We start from the raw sequence: 23,907 nt of genomic DNA on the forward strand, positions 1-23,907 counted from the left end.
TTTACTGTTTTTTATTTTTTATTTATGATTTTGCTTACTAAAATTCTTATTGTGCATTGTTTTAAGTCAAAATGTGTAGCTTTTATAATTCACTCATTTCAAGTCCAAAGGGGAAACAGTCATAAACAGAGAAGACCCAGGAACGATCTAAGGCCTTCGGTTACATTTTTTCCCGTCACATTCCCTTCCGAGGGGCAATTGGTTTGCCTTCCCATGCAAGTTATGGAAAAAATCAATAAAGAAAATGTAGATGAACAAGATTTCAAGCTATAGAATGCAGTCATCTAAACGATGGACAAACCTGACATTAGCCCTCTGTTTATGGAGTTATTCTTACGGCTAGCAACCCCTCCATCATCGAAAGCTGCTACAGAAACCTTAAACGGGGAACAAAAAGGTGGATGAGGGGTTGATACCATATTGGATACTAAAGGCATGACATATGATTGTCCCCTCCCCAATAGGAGATATCTTTCGTCTCAAAGAATCAACACATAGAGTGGGCTGCTGGAACGTCCAGATCCTCTATCAAACAGGAAATCTTGCAGGAAAAGTGGTAAGAGAAATGAAGCGTTACAAGATCGAACTCTTTGAAATAAACGAAACAAGGTGGACATGAAATAGGTCAGAACAACTTGTGCGAGAACATCAAATACCATACTATGAAAGAATTGATAAATATCATAGCTGAGAAGTAGCCTAAACTAAAACAAAATACGCTCATATAGATCTTTTTAAAATGGAAAGTTTACCTGTTATAATAGCCAACATTACAAGCAAGATACAATTTAGATTTTGTCCATACTGACTGCAGAAATTTGCTTTACACCAACAGAAAATGCAGAAAAGAAAAAGAGAGTATCTTATCTGAAACCTTCAAAAGATAGGAGATAATACACAATCTTATGATGCATTAATCATCTTGAAACGATGGAATACAAAAGTTGTACAAACAACCAAGGCAATGAAATGATCAAATTATCATCCAAATGCTTAAAGACACTTAGAGATTTCTTAAAATTAAAGTATTAAACTGGTTCTCGCATTTCATGATAAACTGTGATGAAAATGACGAGAAACTTTTGTCGCACTAACTTACTTACTTATCGTCTTCGCACCTGGTGGCGCATAAGGATGTACCCAGGGACCTCCAGTGACCGCGGTCTTTAGCGATCCTCTCCATTTCACCCCAGGTCTTTTCAGTGTTTTTGAACTCGGTGGTCAGAGTTCTTCTCCAAGTTTCCTTTGGTCTTCCTCTGGCCTTCCCCTGGCGTTTCCCGTCTGATAGAGTCCATTTTAACGCTACTTCTGATATGTTATTGGGGTTCCTTCTTACTGTATGTCCAAACCATCTTAATCGTTTTCACTTTATCTGGATCATGATATTTCTTTGAGTTGTTTTCTCGTACAGTGCCTTGTTGGTGATTTTGTTTGGCCAGTACATACAGATCTTTCTTATGCATCTGTTGTGGAATCCTGAGAGCCTCTGGGAATCATCAGAGTATTGTTATAAGTGGTCAACGCTTACTCTGTCTAGGAAAAATTAAGAGATAATGGGTCTTGAACAATGCATGGAAAATAAAGGAAAAGTGATAAGAAAAAAAGGAAAATGTTGAATCTAAAACACACAATAACGCAAAATAAATGGAAATAATTTGCAAAGCGATATCGATACTTTAATGTCAATACATTGTGGGTGTAAAACAAGAATCAGAAAGGTGTAATAGCACAAACCTTATGGGTAAAAATTAGTAAATGTAGCCACTAAGCGCTCAGTTTCAAAGCTTGGCTGTTCAAAGGTTATTTTGAAGATGGGTGGAAAAGGCGTGTAAAATGTATATATAGGGACGAAATTTAAATATCAACAAATCCAATAATTTAAAACATATATATCATTCAAAACAATGTATATTTAACATAATATTGATATGTAACCCTTTAGTTTGTTCAATACTTTGAAGATGTTGATTTGAACTGGCTTATGCGTATCAAAACTTCCAAATAGTGTCATTTTTGTAGAACTTTAATGCCTTCATTGGGTCTGTGCTCCATATTTTTGTCGCAGTCTGAATAAGGTCTAATGGAAAACGAACCGATTTCAATCAGCAAACACGTGGAATGATTACCCACTGTACATTAAATTTAAAATTTTGAATTCCAACAGTTTAACGATTTTAAAAATAATTAATACAAGTCCGTAAATTTGTGGCCAAAGTCGGAAATAGCTTTAAACAACGTCTTTTGAGGTGGCCTAAATGGCTCAGTGGTTAAAAAATCAGACTTTAGTTAATATTATAAAACTAGACTCTTTAGATTGTGGGTTCGATACCACCAAAATTAAAGGCAATATTTTTTTTCTTATCGTCTGTTAAAATTTTCAAAACTAATCGGAGTTATATATTGTGCTTTTGCGAACTTGTATTACAAAATCATCAAATAGATTTAATTGGAAAAAATTTAACTTGAAATTGCATTTCATGACTAAACCAAATGGGCATTTGCGCTATCTTACCCCCCCCCCCCCCCCTTTCTTCAAAAGATGTATTATAAACACGAATGGTGGCCACCGTGGTTACATCAGAATATATTCACATGTACATGATACAGCTTCAATCGCAGCTTCTCGGGCCTTTCCGGCAAGCTCGGAAAAACACCTCGAATGTATTAACATCACCGGATGTTAGAGTTTTAAACAAAATGGAGTCGCTTCCCATTAAAATAAGTATCGGCTAGACAGTCTTGTATATCGCTTCTGTGTTATATTTTAGTGTATATCTTTTACGTTAATGAAGTATAGCTCACATCTCAACAGATCGTAAAATGTGTTCTATTTATTTCAAGTTTTACAAAAAGGGGGGTTGTCATGGACGCCTAGGTAATACATTCGAGGTGTTTTTCCGAGCCTGCCGGAAAGGCCCGAGAAGTTGCGATTGGATACAAGCTTGTTGGTAAAATACTCGGATATCATATTTAATAAGTTAAATGGGAAAATGATATGAAATAAAAAAAATCAGGTTGATTAAAACAGTATGTTTCCTTTCAAGTTATATCCCTTGTTGATATAGCTTGTAATAATCCGGAATATTTAAAATTACAGTTCTTGGTTTTATAATTTAATTTTTCGTTCGTTCCGGGAAAAAGTCATCCTCCGACACTGATAGAGATACTGGAACTGATAGGTAAAAAAAAACGTAAAATGGTCTTTATTTTGTGTAGTCAGTGAGTAGCAAATAGTTGAACTTGAATTTAATAGCTGACCTAACGTTTTGTGCGGGTCAAAAGCTTATAACAATTGTTTTAACGGCTACCCTCTGTTTTTCAATGGTCTCTATGTTCCTCAGTGCAGAGAAGGCCTGGCAGAATGTTTATCTTTTGGTGCCGTAATCGTAATTGGTGAAGTGGAACTTGTAAGCATTGACATGTAACGTTATATGTCATTGATCTAGGTGAAAGCTAAATTCCTTTTTAACAATGAATTGCTAATGATATCAGGATATTTGCAGTTATTTTTCATGATAGTGTCTGAGTGTGTAACAGGATTGGAGAAATAATGACCGAGATTCGAACCCATGCCCCCTGAAACTCTAGTCAGGTGTTCTACCAACTGAGCTATCTTACTGAACTATCTTGTGCAGTATTAGAATGAGTCTGACAGTCACAATAGTATAATATTGAATGTTATCAACCACTTTTGAAAAGAAGTTTTCATAATGTAAGTCTGAGGATGAATTATTGCCAGACTCTTAGACAGGTAGTAAGATAACCTCCTTGGGATCTCTATCACAAATATATCCATAGTGACACACAAGTCAAGGTTGGAGTAGGGTGGTTTAGGATTCCACCACAAAATTTATGAATTGTATTCTTATGGTGTGCAGTCATAGCTGTCACTTATAGTCTGTCCCAAGTTATTGCTTCCATCAATTTTTGATGATTTTTAATAAAAATACACATGCCTGTGAAAGAAATACAATTGAAATCGATGAAAGGGAATATATCCAAGATATCTTCTTTGAAGAATTATCCCTTTTCACTCATAAAATTTCACAGGAACGAAAACAATTTTCTTACGGAGATTTATAATGGGAAATGTTTACATCTTTTCTCCATTCGGAATACACTCGGAATACATTGCGCATTTTTTTATCCTTATCATCCGGGCTTAATATGTTTTACAGTGTGACCGTTCGGGTGAGCGCAGAAGGAACCACACATCTGTCATCATTGTTAAATGCAACCCGTGGACTTGCCCTAACCAAAAAACTTTGGCTTTGTCTCGAAAACTTTTACCACCGCAAGGAACCCGAAATTATCAAACTTTTATTCCAATGGCCCCTTCCTAGTCTTATACACTTAAACAAACTACCACTGAGCATTAATAAAATGTTAAACAGACTTACATTGTATAAAAATATTTTGATAAACACAACGCCGGTTTTTTTTTTATGTAGATACAATTATGTTTTATCTTTTCTTTACCTTTTAATAATGATCATTAAAATCAGTAAAAATAAATTTTGTCTGTTATTTCTCATTTTGTTCCTTGTTGTAACCCGTGTTTTAATTATTTTCCTCAGTGACATTAATTTTGTTTTAAATCTTTTTAATTTTTGTACGATATATAAGCGTTGTAGACATGTGCCCTAACCCCTTTCTTAGTGTGTGATATCCAATATTATTTGACCACATATGCAACTATATAACAAATACATGTACCGGTAGATATTTTAAAGCTGCTTGGTCCGATTTTTTTGTAAATACAGTATCAAAATTGTTTCCATACAAATCATTTATCTTAGAAAGTTATGGAGCTTTCTCCTATTTTCACCAGCTGAATCAGTCTCCTTTCAAAGTTAGAAATATTCAGAGTAAATAAAAATATTTTCTCTTTTGACAAACGAAAAAACAAACCAAAATGCATCACGGGAATGTTTAGAAAAGGAAACCGCTTGGTTTCGTCCCCCGAATGATTGGGGTTATTCAACCCGCATGCTATGCATCGATTGTAAAGAAAGCATACTATGGAAATATTAGCGAACAAAACGTACACATGTTTATTTGTTATTTGTCTGATCATTCCGACATTTATTCAAAGCGATGTCAAAGTCGTAATACAACCATACCCGTCTCGTCGTCAGGGGTGAAATTTAACATGAGGCGAAATAACGCGGTACCTTTTAATGTCGTTTGTTTTGTTAGCAAATTTTGTACGTATTTTTCTTCATTGAAATTTGGCATAATTGATGGGTAAAACTACTGCAATGTCTATTATTATTCATATACTAAGCATAGCCATCGTTTAAAAGCATGCATAAAATTTGATATAAAATCGGACCAAGCAGCTTTAACAGTTTAATTCTTTTCATTTATCTATTCATTACAAAATGACGTGGCTGCACTTAGATCTAATAATGATTAGACTTTTCTTTCTTAATAATTTTTTGTCACCTACCTAACGTATGCATATATGATTGGATCAATATGACAATAAATTTAGCATGGAACTTGCATGTGTATTTACTAAGCAAAAAAAAAATCATCAAAACAAAACTAATCAGCCAAAGAGTCACCGTTAACACTGATACTGAGTACTTCCTACATGATCCAGTACATATGCTTGATCCACCTCTAAATGTATCGCGGGAAATTTTAACGCGAAATCTTTGTGACGTCATAGTTAACATTCTTTTGCGCTCGACAGTTTTCGTAAATTGTCGGACAAATTTGGAGAAGGAAATGACGTCATATGTCAGCAAAAGTTCAGTTTTTTTTACGTAAGCTTATTTGTTGTTTACTGTAATGTTTTTAGAAGGATTTTTTTTATTGTTAAATGAAAATGATGTATGCGATGTAGAGGTAAGAATTTTCCATAGAAACACTTTCTGTTCCACCATGTTGCTTTGCACCACAAAGGATCACTGGGATAGTAGAACGTTTTCACGTGGCCTCATAAAATTTTCTTTGAACAATGTGCAGATTTCAACTCGAATTTCCTCCGTTCGTACATGTTGTCTATGGAGCTCGCTACGCAAGCGGCGCTTCGCGCCGTCTCGCTGCGCTCGCTATTAATGGCTGATGCAATGCAAAATCTCCGTAGACTTTCAATTTTTGGATGTGTATTGAAACCTGAAGCGGTAAAGGGGGCGTTTCAAAACAGATAATCTGGACATTTTTCATATTAGTGGATGAACGTCGTTTGAACACAAAGGTATTTACTATTATTGAAATGTCAAGCAAAAAGTGGTGGAAGCAAAAACTCAGGACAGAGTATAGCATTACTGAATATACACGTGTGTATATGTATTGATTTGGCTTCTTAAAAAGAAACACATGAGGCAAATCGGGCAATAGGTGTATTTTTTTTTTTTGGCATGAGATGTTGTGGTATTCAAAGTATTGATTTGCAAAACTTGTATTTATTTTGCTTCTGCATGCATTAGGTGTGTCCCTAAAGTCCCTAAAGTTGGCTTTTCCTCAGACCTAATAACTACAATTACAATTATTTAAAAGGGGAGCAATGGTTTTATGAATGTATAACTTAAATTATACTTTGTATGCAGTTTACGAGATTAAGAATAATGGTGAACTGCGTGGTGAGGTGTCAGTTAAAATTATTATAAATGCATATCTTCAGAGAAGAAAATGCAAATTAGAAAAAACAAATTCACAGGGTTATAATGGGTATTTCTGCTCCTTACTAATCATACATGCTATTTTAAGCAACTGTGAAATTTTACAGTGGTCATTAATAATTTCGCAAACATCTTGATAGCAGTAGAATCACTAAAAGTATGCTGCTCTGTCAAACTGCTTGACATTAATTTCAAAGTTGTTTTCATTGGAGACACACTAATAACTACCTAATTTTAGTTTACAGTACACTTCGTATAGTGATAAACTGTGGAATCATTTTAATTTGTAGGTGCCAATTTTTGTGAATACCATAAAAAGTGAGCCACCATGAATTCAAAATATTCCACAGTATTTTGCAGCATATTAAAATCATATTAGATTTTTTTATAATGTTGAAAAAATGTTTTTGAATTTTAAAAATCAATCATAAAACATAATTGTGAAACAGATAATGAATCAAGAAATTTTTATGAAGTTCCTTTGATCCTGGCCTGAATGTATTATTATCTTCCTACAGATATTTTCTGTTCTCCATACAACCTATCTTTGTGAATTCAAATGAAAAGGTATTATGGTATCTAGCCCATTTACAAAGTTGTATCAGTTTTTCCGGAAGAGTTGTAATGGTAATTGTAATGTCTATAAAATGTAGATTTGTGTGCAACTTTTAGAACTTTTAGTTGGCAAATCGAAGTGTTTTGAACACATTTTTAAGTTAAGACCTATGCCTTGTGCTCTCAGAATTACAATTCTCAACATTCCACTCACTGAGACATTAAGATTAATCAATATTTTACAGAAATGACATAAACATCATTATATCATAATCTGTGGTTTTGAATTTTCAAATATTGCCAATGGTAAGATAGATGGGTGAATAACCTAGGTACATGTATAACCTAGTACATGTAATGCAATCAGGATCGTTAATTAAGAGAATGTACCTTAGATCCTAAAAATGTCTGAAATTGAGAATTGCTTATTTTATACATGTAGACCCTTAGATATGGTAGCTAACATGTAGCTGCAAGCTAGTGGGATGTTCGCTGGAGTGTTTGTCTGTATGAATGCCAGAGAGTCTGGGATGTATCTTATACCTTTAAATCAAGTTGATGGAAAACTCAATAGCTGCCCGACTGAATGGTTTATTTACTGCTGTCATGACTTTGCTAAAAACTATTTTGAAATATGGCACTGGCTCTCCCTGTCACGTCATTGATGCACTTTAATTTTTTTTTTTTTTCATACGTACAGTACATTAATTGCCCAAATTATGATGCGGCAAAATACGTAGCTGCCATAATACTGGTAACGACACAGTAATTGCATTACAGAAGCTAATGATGACTTTGAGCTGCTTTAAGTTCAATGTTTTGAGTCCATTGATACAGCATTGCTTTCTCTTTATTGTGCTTGTTCAGTTGAAAGGTAATTGGCTCTGGAGGCTTTCACTTCTTACTGTGAGCTAGGAAAGAGCTCTCGCGTTGATTATCCATCACTAATGAAAATTCCAGTCAAAAACAACTGGGATTAACAAGTGTCTATCCTTAACTTATTACATGTATTTGATTTTAGTAGGAGATTGCAAACATGCATACCAAATTGCATATAATGTTGAACTTTGAATTATGTCTTGTAATATATGTAAACCTGTCTGCTACATGTATATATGCTGTAGATTAATGTATAATTGCCACAATTGTATATCATATAAGAGTGTAACAATCTTTCTCCAGCTGACATTCAGTGATCTTTAGATTTTTATTTTTTTTTTAATTAACATTTATTCATTGTATTTTCATAAACACTTTCAAGATATATACAGGTTTTACAATGATTTTTTTTTTCCTTTCACCACCCATTCATACATGCACACACATTCACATAAGTAAAGTAATATGCTTTAAAGTTTACACAGGTAAAGGAAATAACTTAATCAATTACTGCTCTTGATACTAAAAAAAAAAAAAAAAAAAAGAAAGAAAAAATATAAAATATAACACAACTAGTTTTGTTCAAAAATATTTTTCCAGAGCAACCACTGGTTATCAAAAATTTTTTTTTTTTTTTTTTTTTTTTTTTGATGAAGTGTTTATTAGTAAGCCAACTGCTTCTACATACATCACGTACATACATCAGAAATTTTCAAGGACACAAAGTATGTTTAAGAAAGCAACGAAAACAATTACATCAATAATGCATATATAATGAACGTTTACTAAGAGAGATAAAAAAATACATATTGAGCACCTTTTTTATTGAGAGAGAGAGAGAGAGAGAGAGAGCACTTAGAGTGAGTTAATCACAGGGGTCCAAATTTCCCAGTCTGTATTGAACTTATCCATTTCACTTCTTTCTTTTGCACAGAATTGGAATACTTTATATAACTGTTTTAAATCATTCATAAGGGCATTTACTGTTAATTGGTTTTTCTGGCATCTACTTCTGTATATGTATTTTTTTATCAATATGAGTACAATATTGAACGCTTTTGACTTCACATCATCTAAGACACCAAAAATAAAAGTTTTATTATCAAGGACTATTCTAATTCCTTTAGAGTTGCAAACTCTAACAAATTCTGCTAATAAATGTTGTACCCTTGGACATTCCCATAATAAGTGATATATTGTTTCCTCAGCATCTTCACAAAAGGTACATAGATTAGTATCCACTTTACCAATTTTATACATAAAACTGTTTGTAGTTAATATATAATGGTTTATTCTGTACTGCAACCATTGAAATTTAGAGTCTGAGGTAATAATAAAAGGTAAATGAAATATTGAAATCCATTGTTTTTCTGTAAAAACAAAATGTCTACTCCATTTTTCTTTTCCCACTGGTGTTACATTTGTCTGATTTAATATATCATACATTGGCTTTGAACCTTCTTTTGTTAATACAAAGGTTTTAATATTAAATGGTATGAAAGGTTTGAAAACTTCATTTCTAATGAAGTTGTATTTCCTTAGATCTGAAAGTACAGCTTGTCTTACTCCCATATATGTTAAATAATTCATTTGAATATTAAATTTTCTTTTCAACATTTCAAAATCTAAAAAGTTTTCATTTTCATCAAACAAGTCAATTACACATCTAACTCCTTTAGCATACCATGATTTATAAAAAAAAGACTGATTTCCTATCTTAAATTTATTATTGTTCCACAATGGCTGGCAACAATAATCCTGCCATGATTTTACATTTAAGTTATCTTGGATTTCTTTAAAAGCTATGGTAACTTCCTTCCAAAAATCATTTTTTAACGATTCTTGCATTTGCATAATATAATCTGAACCTGTATTTAATAGCTTTTCTAAATTAATAGAATTTTCCAGCAGTGTTTTCCATTTTGAATTATTATCCTTAATTAATCTCCTAATCCAAGTAGACTTTAATCCTTTAATATAGGAATTTATATCAACCATCCTTAACCCACCATGTTCATACTTCTGAGTACATACTTGTCTTTTAATTTTATCACATTTTGAATTCCAAATAAAATTGAATAGAATATTGTTTAATTCTTTTAATGTTTTACTCTGAGGGTTTGGTAAGGCTATAAATAAGTGGTTTAATTGTGAAATTAAAAGAGACTTAACCAGTGTTATCCTTCCAATTGGAGTCAAGTGTCGTTTGCTCCATTGTTCGAATACAGATTTTATCCTAACAAGTTTCTTGTCATAATTAAGTTTTACAATTTTATCTAAATCTACATCATAATATATGCCCAAAAGTTTGAATTGAGTTGTCCATTGAAAATTCATTTCTGAACAGATTTTTTCTTCAGAATATTTTTTACTTCCTATCCACACAATCTGAGTTTTTTCTTAGTTTATTTTAAGACCAGATATTTTATAATAGTCATCTATTTCTTTCATGGTTGCCCTTAGTGATTTCTCAGTTCCATCAAGGATTATTGATGTATCATCTGCATATTGTGATATTAAATATTGGGTGTTATTAATTTTGATTCCTGTAATATCTTCATTATTTTTAATTTTAATTGACAATATTTCCGCACATAATAAAAAAATGTAAGGCGATATTGGATCACCTTGTCTGCGGCCTCGTCCAAGTTTAAAAAAGTTTGATAAAATGCCTGCCTGGGACACACAGGACATAACATTACATTGAAAAGTTTTAATCCAGTTACAGATAAATGGGCCAAAATTAAAATAATTGAGTGTATTTTGTATAAATTCCCAAGCAACAGAATCAAATGCTTTCTCAAAATCAATCATAACTAATACCCCTGGAATATATTTATTTTCTGTATAGTTCATCAGATCATAAATCAATCTAATATTTTCCCCTATATATCTTCCAGAGATGAAGCCAGTTTGGTCATTACTGATAATTTTATTTAGAACAGTTTTTATCCTGCTTGCTATACAACCTGACCCAATTTTGTATATAACATTGAGCAATGAGATAGGTCTCCAGTTACCAAGGGAGAATTTACTCTTTCCCTCCTTGGGTATACAAGTTATAATTCCTTGTTTCTGAGTAGATGATAATTCTCCTACTTTAAATCCATAATTTAAAGATCTAACAACAAAGGAGCCTAATTTATTCCAAAATTCAACTGTGAACCCATCACTGCCTGGACTTTTATTGTTTGACATACTATTTAAAACCGAAGAAGCTTCCTTATATGTTATATATCCTTCAATTGATTTTCTTTCATTGTCAGATAATTTAGGGACAGAATAATCTTTTAGAATGTCACTTAGTGAAATATCTGTACTTTCTGTTATCATCAAATTATTTGCATACAAGTTTTTATAAAAATTTTCCAGTTCATTTAAAATCTCCTCTTGTTTAACTATTTCTATCTGTTCATTATTTTCTGTTAGTATTATCTTTGGAATAATTTTACTAGTATAGTGACGATTTTCTAAATTTAGAAAATAATTAGTTGGTTTTTCTCCCTTTCTGGTTATCAAAAATTAATAATTTAGAATTGTGTATTGCTACACACCTTTCAATGTAATATTTCATTCTTAAATGACTAAGAAGGCCACACATATTTGGAATTCTACTTTGCAACAAGCATGAAAAAATATACTGTTTGCAACATAATATAATAAAATTTATTACCTTGTTATTTACATTTAATGGAGTCTCACCTAAAATAATATTAGTAATATTAAAACCGACTCTATTAGAGGTTGTTGTGTATATATGCATGCTAAAATTTCTCCACAGAGGTAAAAAATTTTCACACATAACAAACATATGCAATATAGTTTCTATTTCATTGCCACAAAATCTACAACAGTCATCGGTTTTAATTTTGATTTTTTTAAGGTAGTAACATACAGGAAGAATCCTATGAAGGATTCTGTATTGTAACCATTGTAATGAGGAATCCATAGTAATTTTAAAACAAATTTTAAACACATCTTGTATACATATATTTTCAAGTCCATGTGGAGACAACTCTTCATCACATCTCTCATCATCAAAAAATGGAAATTGATTCTTAGATTAATACTTGCTCTATGTCATAAAATTTTATGCATTATTTATAAAACTAGTTTTTATGTGGAGGTACTTATACTTGTACATGTTGTCACTACACATATATCATTGACAATTAAATAAAAAATTATTATAAGTGGATACAGTCAGCACACTGTCATAAGATTAACTGTTGTATGTACTCTTGAAAGAAATATTGCTCCATGTAGCCAATTTCTTGTTAAAAAATTTTGATGCATAAACTTTTAGAAAAGATTTACATTTTCAATATCATATATTCCTAAGATTTGGTTGACTATGGAGAGATGGACTTTACTGATAGGGTAGAGACTTGCTTTGGTCCATTAATTCTGACCTTCAGTGGCTTTACACCACAGGTCATATCATGAAATAAATATTTCTCCACATAGCCCATATTTATCTTTTTTTTTCAGAATTTTGAAAAAGATATATTCATTGTAAAATCTAATATTCATGAGGTATGGTTGACTGCATGAACAAAGGTGGAAATAAGCTTTATTTATAGGGTACAGACTGGCTACTGGTCCAGTAATTCAGCCCTCAGTAGCTATACCCCTAGGTCATAACCTGTCATACAACAATTCTGCTGAATCGTCATTTTATTAATGACCATGGTAGTGGATAATTCTGAATATTTATTTTTCATTTTGCTTGTACCTTATGATTTATAGCATTCTATTATATTTATTCGGTGTAAAAGGCTCTATAAAAATACTCTCTGCAACAAAACCGTTTCTCCCCACTGGAGCCTCAATTTTCAAAACAGATAAGCATTATGCATGTATATTTATAGATGAATAAAGTTTACAAAACACAGATATCAAATTGATGGGGAACACCAGCTTTACAAAACAAACACAGGTAGAGTTTGAATCTTTGTCTTGTTTATTTGTTTTTATTTAACCAGTTTTTTCTTGCAAGTAAATATTGGATATCCACAATATTTTATCTATGAAATAATATCTTTGATGTGTTTTAGGATTTTGTGTAATCAAAAAACATTGATTGAATTATGTTGAATGAAAAATCTGATATACCCCGTTTCGTAGCTTAAATATTTAGAACAGTTAGGAGACAATGCTTGTGCATTATTGTCTCGACAGTCTTTGATCTTATATCTTCTTTAGGCACTGGGTATAAATTGGATTGATCTTAAGATCTGCTTGCCATTCAGTTTAACAATTTCAATTCATTGTAGAATATCTTTCATCATTTTATCAAAATATACATTTAACTTGTGACCTTATGATTCATCAGACTTTTTTCGCTGTGGACACCGACAGACACAATTTCTGAACACAACTGACCTTTGACTTAGTGTGTTTGTGATCAATTAAGTCTGCTTTAAGACTTGTATATATATTTTTTCATTGTCTTGTATATTTCAATAAGTTTTTGAATTGGTATATACCATGCTTTTTATCATTTCAATCAATTTATTTTATCATCTCAATCTAATGCCTTGCAAGAATTTGATGCATGCATACTTTGTGAACCATAAACTTGGTTTGAATGATGTATGGAGAGTGGATGTTGATTGGCCTTATCACACAAACCCCCTCTTAATGTACTACAGTGTAGATATCTTATACGTGCACACTTGGCCAACAATAAACCAACAACTTGCAATAGGATGTGTGATGAGCTGTTTGGATCAGTAAGATCTCTAATTTCCTTTAAGACACTGATACACCAACAATTAAACCACTCATCTGAGATCAGGGGAAACTCTACTTGTCCTGCACGTCATTCCTGTCGTCCCCCCACCCCATCACCCACTTACATTTGCACATCAATAAATATCTGACCCAATGAAGGATGCCTGAAAGCCAGTGAGATTCAGAATCTCGATTGTATCCCGGACATCTAAAGTAATAAAGAGGAGAGGAAAGATTGGAGCAGCTAGGGCAGACAGGTGGACAAGATAACGGGAACAATTGGGCAGGTAACGAGTAGTACATGTAAGGAGGTCAACCTGCTATTTGTTCTGTTGATTGATTGCGGCGATTTTTGCTGTTTGCTGTTTATTTATCTTAACATTTATAAGAGGCAGATGTTTATTTATCTAAAACATGTATTATAGTGTAAGAAATACGACTTGGTTTATACATTTTTACTCTTCCCAGTGTGTGCCTGTGGGAGAAAGATAAACATACATGGAATAAGTATTCTCTCCATGGTGAGAACCCTGAATCTCCTAATTGCACTAACGTTGTCTATACACATGTAACTCGATGTGTACATACATACAAAAGTACATACTGAAATGTCATTATTGGCACCCCCCTCCCTCAATCCATTACCCAACAGACACAGCAACCTGTTTGTTGATATGTTGGCGCACTGCAGGTAAAAACAGAATCTTTAGCTGTAGTAGCTAGCCGCCACGGATTGTAGACGTAAGCTTCATCAATTGCATGGATCGGTATTACCAAATGGGAGCAAGACTTCAGTAGTATCAACAGGCCCCTGTAAGCAAGGTTTTTATTTGTTGTGTTTGGGAAAGTTCACCATATCAATATTGTTTGTTGACCTCTAGCTGAAGTCAGCGACAAAGCTGGGAGAAGTTGTGTGTTTGTGTAATGTAGGATTATGATAATATTGCATCTTCCTGCCACTGGAGAGATAGCATTGTACAGAGTTAGCAGGGTGGATTTTGTATGTGTATTTATCTTGTGTTTCAAACAAAACCTCTGAAATGAATGTTTCTAGTGTATTTACTTGTAAATATCAGTGCTCCTGTGTTGAATCAGCTTTCTCTGTTGGAACAATTTGATTGATGATGAGGAATTTTCTTTTTATTTACCATTACAAGTTGTCTGATTTTTTTGTTTTCAAGTCTTTTAAAAAAAAATGTTGTTTTATATGCAAAATGAGTGATTTAAAGTTATTTAAATACCTCTGTAACATATATCAATTACTTTTATCTTGGAAAATTATTTTTATTAACTAGAGCTGATATTTTTGGTCTTAGTATTTTCTTATTTTTAAAGTCTTTTTTTGTGTTGTTTATTTTTTAGCATTATTGCAGAACAAGTTCAAACGATTGAGAATAAGTTCTATTACATGTTCATGTATAATTTGATTTTATCTGTGAGAATTATTTCTATTCACTAGGTGAGTGTCTATGAATGCACTGACCTTTGACCTGGTTGTGATCATCTCCTGGATGAATATCCTTCATGCAGTAACCTCGGCCAAGCGGGAAACTGCTCCGCAGATCAGGAAGTTGAAATCCTCATGTGGCGGAGGGTCTGATTGCCCGGTCAGCTTCCCCAAGGCTGAGCTGAAGAAACGCCTCACCCCCATTGAGTACCATGTGACTCAGGAGCGAGGAACTGAAAAGTAAATACAGTAATATGTAGAAGTATATGAATTTTAATTCTCATATTCGTAATTCTTATCATGAGAAGTAAAAACAATAAAATGTAAAAGTATACAATTCAAATATAATTACAATTAATAATTTTTAGCTCACCGAGACGAAGTCAAGGAGAGCTTATGCTATACCCTCGGCGTCGGCGTCGGCGGTGGCGTCGGCGTCGGCGTCCGGACCTGGTTAAAGTTTTTGTTGCAGGTCCTGTATCTAAGCTGTTACTTGTCCTATCTTCACCAAACTTGCATGGGTGATGCATCTGGACCTACTTATGGACTTGAAAGACTTGGATGCTGAATCTGGGTCCTAAATTTCAGATGCTGGAGGAGGTTAAGGTTGTTGGACCAGGTTAAAGTTTTTGTTGCAGGTGCCCTTTGATAGCAATATCTTAGTTACTGCTGGTCCGTACATCACCAAACTTGCATGGATGGTGTGCCTTATGATACTGATGCACCAGACAGGCTTGAGTGCTGAATCTGAGCTATAGGTTTCGGATACTGGAGGAGGTTAAGGTTTTTGGAGCAGGTTAAAGTTTTTGTTGTGGGTACCCATTGATAGCAATATCTAAGTTACTACTGGTCCTAACTTCACCAAACTTGTATGGATGATGCGTCTTATGATACTGATGCACCTGACAAGCTTGAATGCTGAATCTGAGCAATAGGTTTCGGATGCTGGAAGAGGTTAAGGTTTTTAGAGCTGGTTAAAGTTTTTGTTGCAGGTGCCCTCTGATGATTATATCTTAGTTACTACTGGTCCTTACTTCACCAAACTTGTATGGATGGTGCATCTTATGATACTGGAGCACCTGACAAGCTTGAATGCTGAATCTGAGCAGTAGGTTTCGGATGCTGGAAGAGGTTAAGGTTTTTAGAGCTGGTTAAAGTTTTTGTTGCAGGTGCCCTCTGATGCTGATATCTTAGTTACTACTGGTCCTTACTTCACCAAACTTGTATGGATGGTGCGTCTTATGATACTGATGCACCTGACAAGCTTGAATGCTGAATCTGAGCAATAGGTTTCGGATGCTGGAGAAGGTTAAGGCTTTAAGAGCTGGTTAAATAAAGTTTTTGAAACAGGTGCCCTCTGATGATGATATCTTAGTTATTACTTGTCCTTACTTCACCAGACTTCCATGGATGGTGTGTCTTATGATACTGATGCACCTGACAGGCTTGAATGCTGAGTCTGGTTTCGGATGCTGGATAAAGTTAAGTTTTTAGGAACAGGTCACATGTTTAATAGATGATAGTACTATATCAAACTTGCATAGTTGATTTAACTGTAATATGAATGAATCGCAGAGGTAGCTTCAGATGCAGAGCTTGATCTCCATTATCAAGGATGCTAAAAAATAAATCTTAGTTATTACAGGTCCTAACTTCACCAAACTTGAATGGATGGTGTGTCTTATGATACAGATGCACCTGACAGGCATGGATGCTGAATCTGAGCCATAGGTTGCGGATGCTGGAGGAAGTTAAGGTTTTAATTGCTAGTGCCCTCTGATGATGATATCTTAGTTATTACTGGTCCAAACTTCACCAAACTTGCATGGATGATGCGTGTTATGATACCAATGCACCTGATGGGCTTGAATGCTGAATCTGAGCCATAGGTTTCGGATGCTGGATGAGGTTTAGTTTTTTGGAACAGGTCACATGTTTTATAGATGATAGCTTGCATAGTTGATTTAACTTTATTATAAATTAAATGCAGAGGTTGCTTTATATGCAGAGCCTGATCTCCATTATCAAGGATGCTAAAGAAATCTCCTACCTCACTCAAACCAGCTCGATAGATAGATGTGTTTGTTGATAAATGATATAACATGATTCCTATGAGATAGTATTGTATGATATGAAACAATATTGTTTGATATGATACAATATGATATCATATGTTATATTATAAAAAGTTATACAATACGATATGATATTGTATCAATTTTTTGGATATTTTATGATATGATATTGTATCATGATACTGTTATGTATAGTATTGTATATTATGATACAATATTGTATAATATTATATTGTATTTTTAATTTATTATTTTATCACATGATACAATTACATAAGATATTGCAAAATATTATATTGTTTCCTATGATACAATATTGTATATTCTATAATATTGTATCATACAATATTGTATAATATGATATTGGTTTCAGTAATATAGAATTATATCACATGAAATTGTATTATATGATATTGTAATTTTATATAATATTGTATCATACGATATTGTATGATATGATATTGGTTTATATGATATTTTATCTTATCACATGAAATTGTATTATATGATATTGTAATATATATTATTGTGTCATATGATACAATATGTATAATATAATAATGTATTTTATAATATTTTGCTTTATCACATAATATTGTATCATTTGATAAGATACAATGTTGGAATCAAATTATATTGTATTATATGATATAATATCATATAATGTATCAAATATGTTTCAGTGTCATTCAATACAATATCATACTATATTATACAATATAATATGTTTCAATGTTATGATGTATTATGTAATATGATATTGTAATATAATACTATATTGTATTATATTTTATGATATTGTATTATGTGATCAAATACAATAAGGTATAACACAATACAATGTCATATCATACATTACAATATCATATCTCATTATTGTTTATTACGGTATTTTATTGTTTTATATGATATATATTATAAATATGACATGATACAATATTTAATTTTATATCATTGTATTGACTAACATATGAACATATGATTATCATAAAAAAAATTTATCAGATGATATACGATATTTTGTCAAAACAGAATCCATGAATATCCAAGATCATAAAGTATGAATTTCATATAAAATGATAAAGGTGGTCTTATGAAGGTGATGTCTCATAATGGTGATGCTCCGTCCGGTGAGCTTAGTAATCTATGATTACCTATGTTTAAAATTTATATTTAGTATCAAGAAAAGTATCGGTAGTATACTTGACAGGAATATACAATAACATGTAGAAATAAATAAATTTGTTTGATAATTTTGAAAATTATTTTCATAAAAAGAATGTGTTAATACCTACTATTTTGATATGTAGAAGTACATATATATGAATATATTTGCTTATTTTTTAGAACTATTATTAGCTTAAAGGGACAATTAATTTTTCTTTCAAATAACCTAACTAATTCATACTGTACTAGTAATTCTTGGCTTGATTTTATATGACACGTACTGTACTGTTAGCAAAAGATGATTGAGGCTAGTTTGCAAAATGCTGGAGCTCTTATAACCATTATTTTGTTGTAAATGCAAAATGTAACTGCTGAGTAAAATGCTGTTGACATTTTGAGCATGGATTTATTAAAGAATGGAAGAATGTGATGTGTCTCTCTATAAACCCTTTTTACTTTTGAAATTGGTTCATGTCTAGCCATGTTGACTTGATGAACCTGTTTTAATGAGATAAGTGTGTGTATCCATATACCATGTATACTGTCGAGCCAGCAGGGTGCTCAATGCTTTCTTATGATGTAGCTATACACATCAAAGCACTGCAATGAATACCATCCTTTCATATTTGTTCTTTGTATGTGTTGACAGGGCGTTTTCTGGTAAATATGTAAGCAACAAAGAAGAAGGGGTGTACACATGTGTGGTGTGTGGAAATCAGCTGTTCTCTTCAGACACAAAGTACGACTCCAAGTCTGGCTGGCCCGCCTTCTATGACGTCGTCAGTAAAAAGCACATCACTGTCAAAGATGACATGTCTCATGGTAAGAGCTACCATAGTAACCTGATTTCCTTAAATGCACTATGTCCGATCAAAGTGTTTTTTCATGTACATGTACTAAAATGAATGGAAAAAAGCATAAAAAAATATCACAAAAAGTTTTTCTTTTTTGCTCACATATTTAGAGCCAACATCATTACGGCTCCTAAGTAAAGTACATTATCTGTTTCTTTTATGCTCCCCTTTTCTTAGACAATGATACAAAGTCTAACAATGGTATACTTTTAACAATTTTGTCTCAAATAAAAAAATACTCTGATCAATAAAGAGAAGTCATTCTACTAAACATGCATTGAGAACATTATAGACTTCAAACCAGTCAATGTTTAGCAATCAGATGTTGGGAAGCAAAGTCAAAATTCTGATTTTTCAAAAAAGCAAGTGTGAATTCTAATTTTTATTGGCAGGAATGAGAAGAAGGGAGGTGGTCTGTTCAAAGTGTGGGGCCCATTTAGGGCATGTTTTTGATGATGGTCCGAATCCAACAGGGTTGCGTTACTGCATCAATTCTGCAGCTCTTCTTTTCCAATCCAAATCAGAGATCAAATTCAAATCTGAACTGTGATAAAAAGAGTAAACATAACCAGGAACAAATTTTGTAAATTTGATAATTTAAAAATTCAGTTTTAAGGCAATAAACAATGAAGATTGATTAAATATTGTTGGTTTTTTCTTTGCATCAGAGAATAGGAGGTTTCATATTTTTAATGACTTAATTTGACTAAAAAAAGTAATAAATCTGTAGGATTCAGAATTTAATTTCTGTACTGTTCCTAACTTGACACTGCATTTGTACATTTGTAAATATTTCGGTTTCTTTGTACTTCATTTACCATTGATAAAAAAACATTCATTCAATTAGATAACTATATAATGAGAATTCAAGCTTGAGACCTATTTCCTATAATTTTGTAATTTGGGAGCTACTTCCTGAATTTAAATTTACATGTAAATTTAATTTACATACATGTATATTTAATTTACATGCATGTATATGAATTTATGATTGAGTCTTTTGCTTTAATTAGCTATGCAGAATTGTATTTTTAATGGAGGAAGTTCACATTCGAATTTTGTAAAAATCATAATGAATGTGTCTTTAACAAATAAAAAAAAAAATACACTCTCTAGTACATGTATAATAAACATAGAATGGTAAGAACAGAGAGCAATGGTGCATGATGGTTCTGATAGTGAGGGATTTGTTTGTGTTGTAGGAATTGCACGGGTTGAGGCCAAGTGCGCTGACTGTAACTCGCACATAGGTCATGTATTTGACGACGGCCCGAAGCCCACTGGGCTGAGATTCTGTGTCAACTCAGCCTCCTTAGACTTCAAGAAACAGACCACTGTGTGACAGTTTGGGGTGGATTTTAGGATAAAAAGGTCATTGCTGCTAGCTGAAGTACTGTCAGGAAATCAGGGGGAAGGACTTGGCTCGTGGGTCGCAGAAGCCCTCCATCATCTTTATTCTCTTTTTTCAATGTCTTGGTTTTCTCTAAAATTTCTCTCTTTTTTTCTATTTTTTTTTCAAAATATATTGAAAATTTTGATTTTAAGCTTTAATTAATAATTATTTGTCCACAAGTTGATAGTATATTTTGTTACATCAAATTGTAAATATATATTCGATGAATTATTAATGACCTAGCTTTTTCTTCATGGTGCTATTTTTGTCAAATGTGATGAACATGGAGTTGTCTCTCTTTAAATGTAATAAAATGATATTCTTCCAAAATCCTGATCTGCTAAGCGTATTGTGCCATTTGCCAACAGAAGGAAAATACTATTTTATATTTTGATGTATTTTCATTATCAAAGCAGTTTTATGGATATTTATACAGAAAATGAAACTTACACAACAGTAAAGGCAATCAGAATTGTAGCATGTTGTTTTCTCATTTTATACTTGGGTAACTGTCTCTCATTTTGACCATTTTGGAATTTACACTTGCAGTGCAATCTAGAACATGAATATTATATGTTCATCAATGATCAATACTAACTCTTATTTTTGTGTGGAAAATTTTGATGATTTTTCTGCTTTAACATTTGAGTTTATGGATCTCGTTTTTAAACACAGTTCATACTTGTACAGTTTTGTACTTAAAAGTCATTAAGGTTATCATATAGGAACTTTTTTTAAAAGTTATTTGTAGCATTTTTTTAAGCATATTGTATGGAATTTTTTTTGAATTAATATCAAATGCATGTTGACTTTGATTACTAATCACTAAAATCTGTTTGTTAAGTCTATGTTAAATCCATAGTTTGTGACATTGTGTGTGCTATTATATCTCCGTATTGTAATGAAGATAAATCATCTGTGTTTGGAATTAATGAATCAGTGCTGTTTATTTCTATACTCTCTGCTTTTTTACTATGTCTTATTTTTTATCATGTTGTATGGGCGCTTTCTGATTTGTTATTATGTCATGTTTTTGTCCTATGTTGTATGGGCGCTTTCTGATTTGTTACTATGTCATGTTTTTGTCCTGCGTTGTACAGGGCATCAGATTTGGCTTGTGTTGGCCATGGACATCTTTGTTTTGTGTTTTCTTGCCATCATTGTTATCATTGCTATTCATGTTGTGGGATTAGAAAATGATATGGTAAAGTGGTAAAGATGTAGAGTATTTTTTTTTTCGATGGGGGTTTGTGTTTTATATTATAGAATGTTGTGGAAGACTGTTGGACTTGTTATTGGTATTCTAGTAAGAAATGTTTTCTCGTTTTCTTTTTAACAATTAGCTCTACGTGTATTTGGATTGTTGGTGTTGGTGTTGGGTGATCTTTCATTGAATCAGAAGGGACAATTATTCAAAGCAATCTCTCTCTCTCTCTCTCTCTCTCTCTCTCTCTCTCTCTCTCTCTCCATGAAAGTCCAAAATAATTTTAAAAGTTGTTTGATTAAATACTACATGTAATTGTTTGAAGGGAGTATCTTACTGTTTGTTATGATATAAAATCACTTAGTTGTAGCAGGAAATGTCTGATCCATCATGGCTGGTGTTTGTTATGTTTTGTAGCCCTGGTGTAGCTTTATCAATGTATTTTATTTACCACCAATCTTAAGCTTTATCACAATCACTCCCTCCCCCAGGAAGGGGTCAATCAGGAATGCCAACTCTCTAAGTGACATTTTACATATCTTGGATGCCACATCCAAAGTCATGCTCCTCTACAAACTGTGTTACTGAACTCCTGACCAACTGACGTTTGGATTTAAGTTGAGTTTTGGTGTTTTTTTTCTCCTTTTAAAACCAGGCATTGGTATATAAGAGGAGAAGGAAATGGTTTTTATTTTATCAATGAGCTTTTTTAAAGTTTTAATTAAAAGCTTACTTTTTTGTAATGATAGACTCTTGTTATGTTCATTTTAGAAAATAAATGCAATGTTAGGATTTTATTTCTTAATATAATCAGGATTTGTGTTTGTACCTACATGTACACGCTGTAGGTATATTTTTGAATAAATATAGATACCTTATTTATACTAGTGTAGGGATATTTTGATATACATGTATTGATAGCAAGTTTTATGTATCTACATGTTTGTAGCTGTGATATATATATAGTTGTTTGGGTTTTTTAGATAATTTATTTGTTGTTATTAGTATTTAATTAAATCTTGAGATTTTGAAAAAAAAATTTAATTTATGAATCTCTTTTCTCTTACGTATTCAGTATGTCATGTTCAACTCTAAATTACACATTTTGAAGCCAGTTAGAAATACTGTACAGTGCTCTACAAAAAGTTCAGTTTTAGATCTCTTGATGTGACGTTTTTCATTATCTGTATGAACAAAGGTTGCTAGTTTTATGGATGACTTCCAAATTTGTAACCCCACCCGTATTTTTAACACTTACTCGTTACCTCTGAAGGGTGTGTCTTTTTCAAATATCATCGGCAATAACAACATTTTGTTTCTCGTAGTAATAAATTGCTTGTTATTTTTCAATTCATTTGTTTGTTTTGAATTTGCTGAGAAACGTGCGTGATCAACAACGCTTGTCGGTTGCTATGGAATATATAACACGCTAAAAGTAGTACAAATGAAGCGTGACGCTGGGTGCGATTGGATGAAATGGTGTTTGCTGGGAAATATTTATAAATGTACTTTTACTAGAATTCAGCGTAGTTTTTAATGAATGACTAAGATCTAAAAATTAACAGAGGTGAAGGAGATAAATATGTGAGCAGTTTGTATTATGATAAACAAACCAGGTCATTTGGCTTGTAGCTTCTACTTCCTCATGAGTAATCTCTCTCTCTCTCTCTCTCTCTGCGAAGAACGTAGAATCTTTTAGCAGCAATAGAAGCCCCCCACATTGTAGACAAGGGTAGGATTCGCGGATCTCGCCCCAGTGAATAAAGGAACATAACATGATAGGCGGAATTCGATCGCGACCTGTCTTGGTTAAAAGATTGTAGATTTGCGTGATGTAACTTTGTCTCTCAAAAGTGCTTAAAAAATCTTTACGCCGTATTTTATACATCTACTTGCGTTAGGACATGTATTTCAATTTTCTAATTTCAATAGACATTTACAACAGACTTTCCGAATAAAGAAAAG

General features: G+C 32.6%; 1 protein-coding gene across 6 annotated transcripts; it reads left to right on the forward strand.

Annotated features, from left to right (window-relative positions):
- The first annotated feature begins 3,099 nt into the window (after nt 1-3,099).
- On the forward strand, nt 3,100-23,292 carry LOC128180716 (peptide methionine sulfoxide reductase MsrB-like). 6 transcript variants are annotated; one of them, XM_052848844.1, is made up of 4 exons: nt 3,100-3,179; nt 15,262-15,489; nt 19,141-19,313; nt 19,738-19,997. In XM_052848844.1, exons 2-4 carry the CDS (start codon nt 15,272-15,274, stop codon nt 19,893-19,895), a joined length of 549 nt encoding a protein of 182 aa, XP_052704804.1. In that variant the 5' UTR covers nt 3,100-3,179; nt 15,262-15,271; the 3' UTR covers nt 19,896-19,997. The 6 variants fall into 6 exon arrangements, with proteins under 6 accessions (XP_052704804.1, XP_052704807.1, XP_052704808.1 ...); XM_052848847.1 differs by lacking the exon at nt 3,100-3,179 and adding an exon at nt 12,946-13,005; XM_052848848.1 differs by lacking the exons at nt 3,100-3,179; nt 19,738-19,997 and adding exons at nt 13,588-14,089; nt 20,548-23,292.
- Nucleotides 23,293-23,907: the final 615 nt, after the last annotated feature.

Source organism: Crassostrea angulata, chromosome 4, assembly GCF_025612915.1.
Source record: "Crassostrea angulata isolate pt1a10 chromosome 4, ASM2561291v2, whole genome shotgun sequence".
NCBI classification, from domain to species: domain Eukaryota; kingdom Metazoa; phylum Mollusca; class Bivalvia; order Ostreida; family Ostreidae; genus Magallana; species Magallana angulata.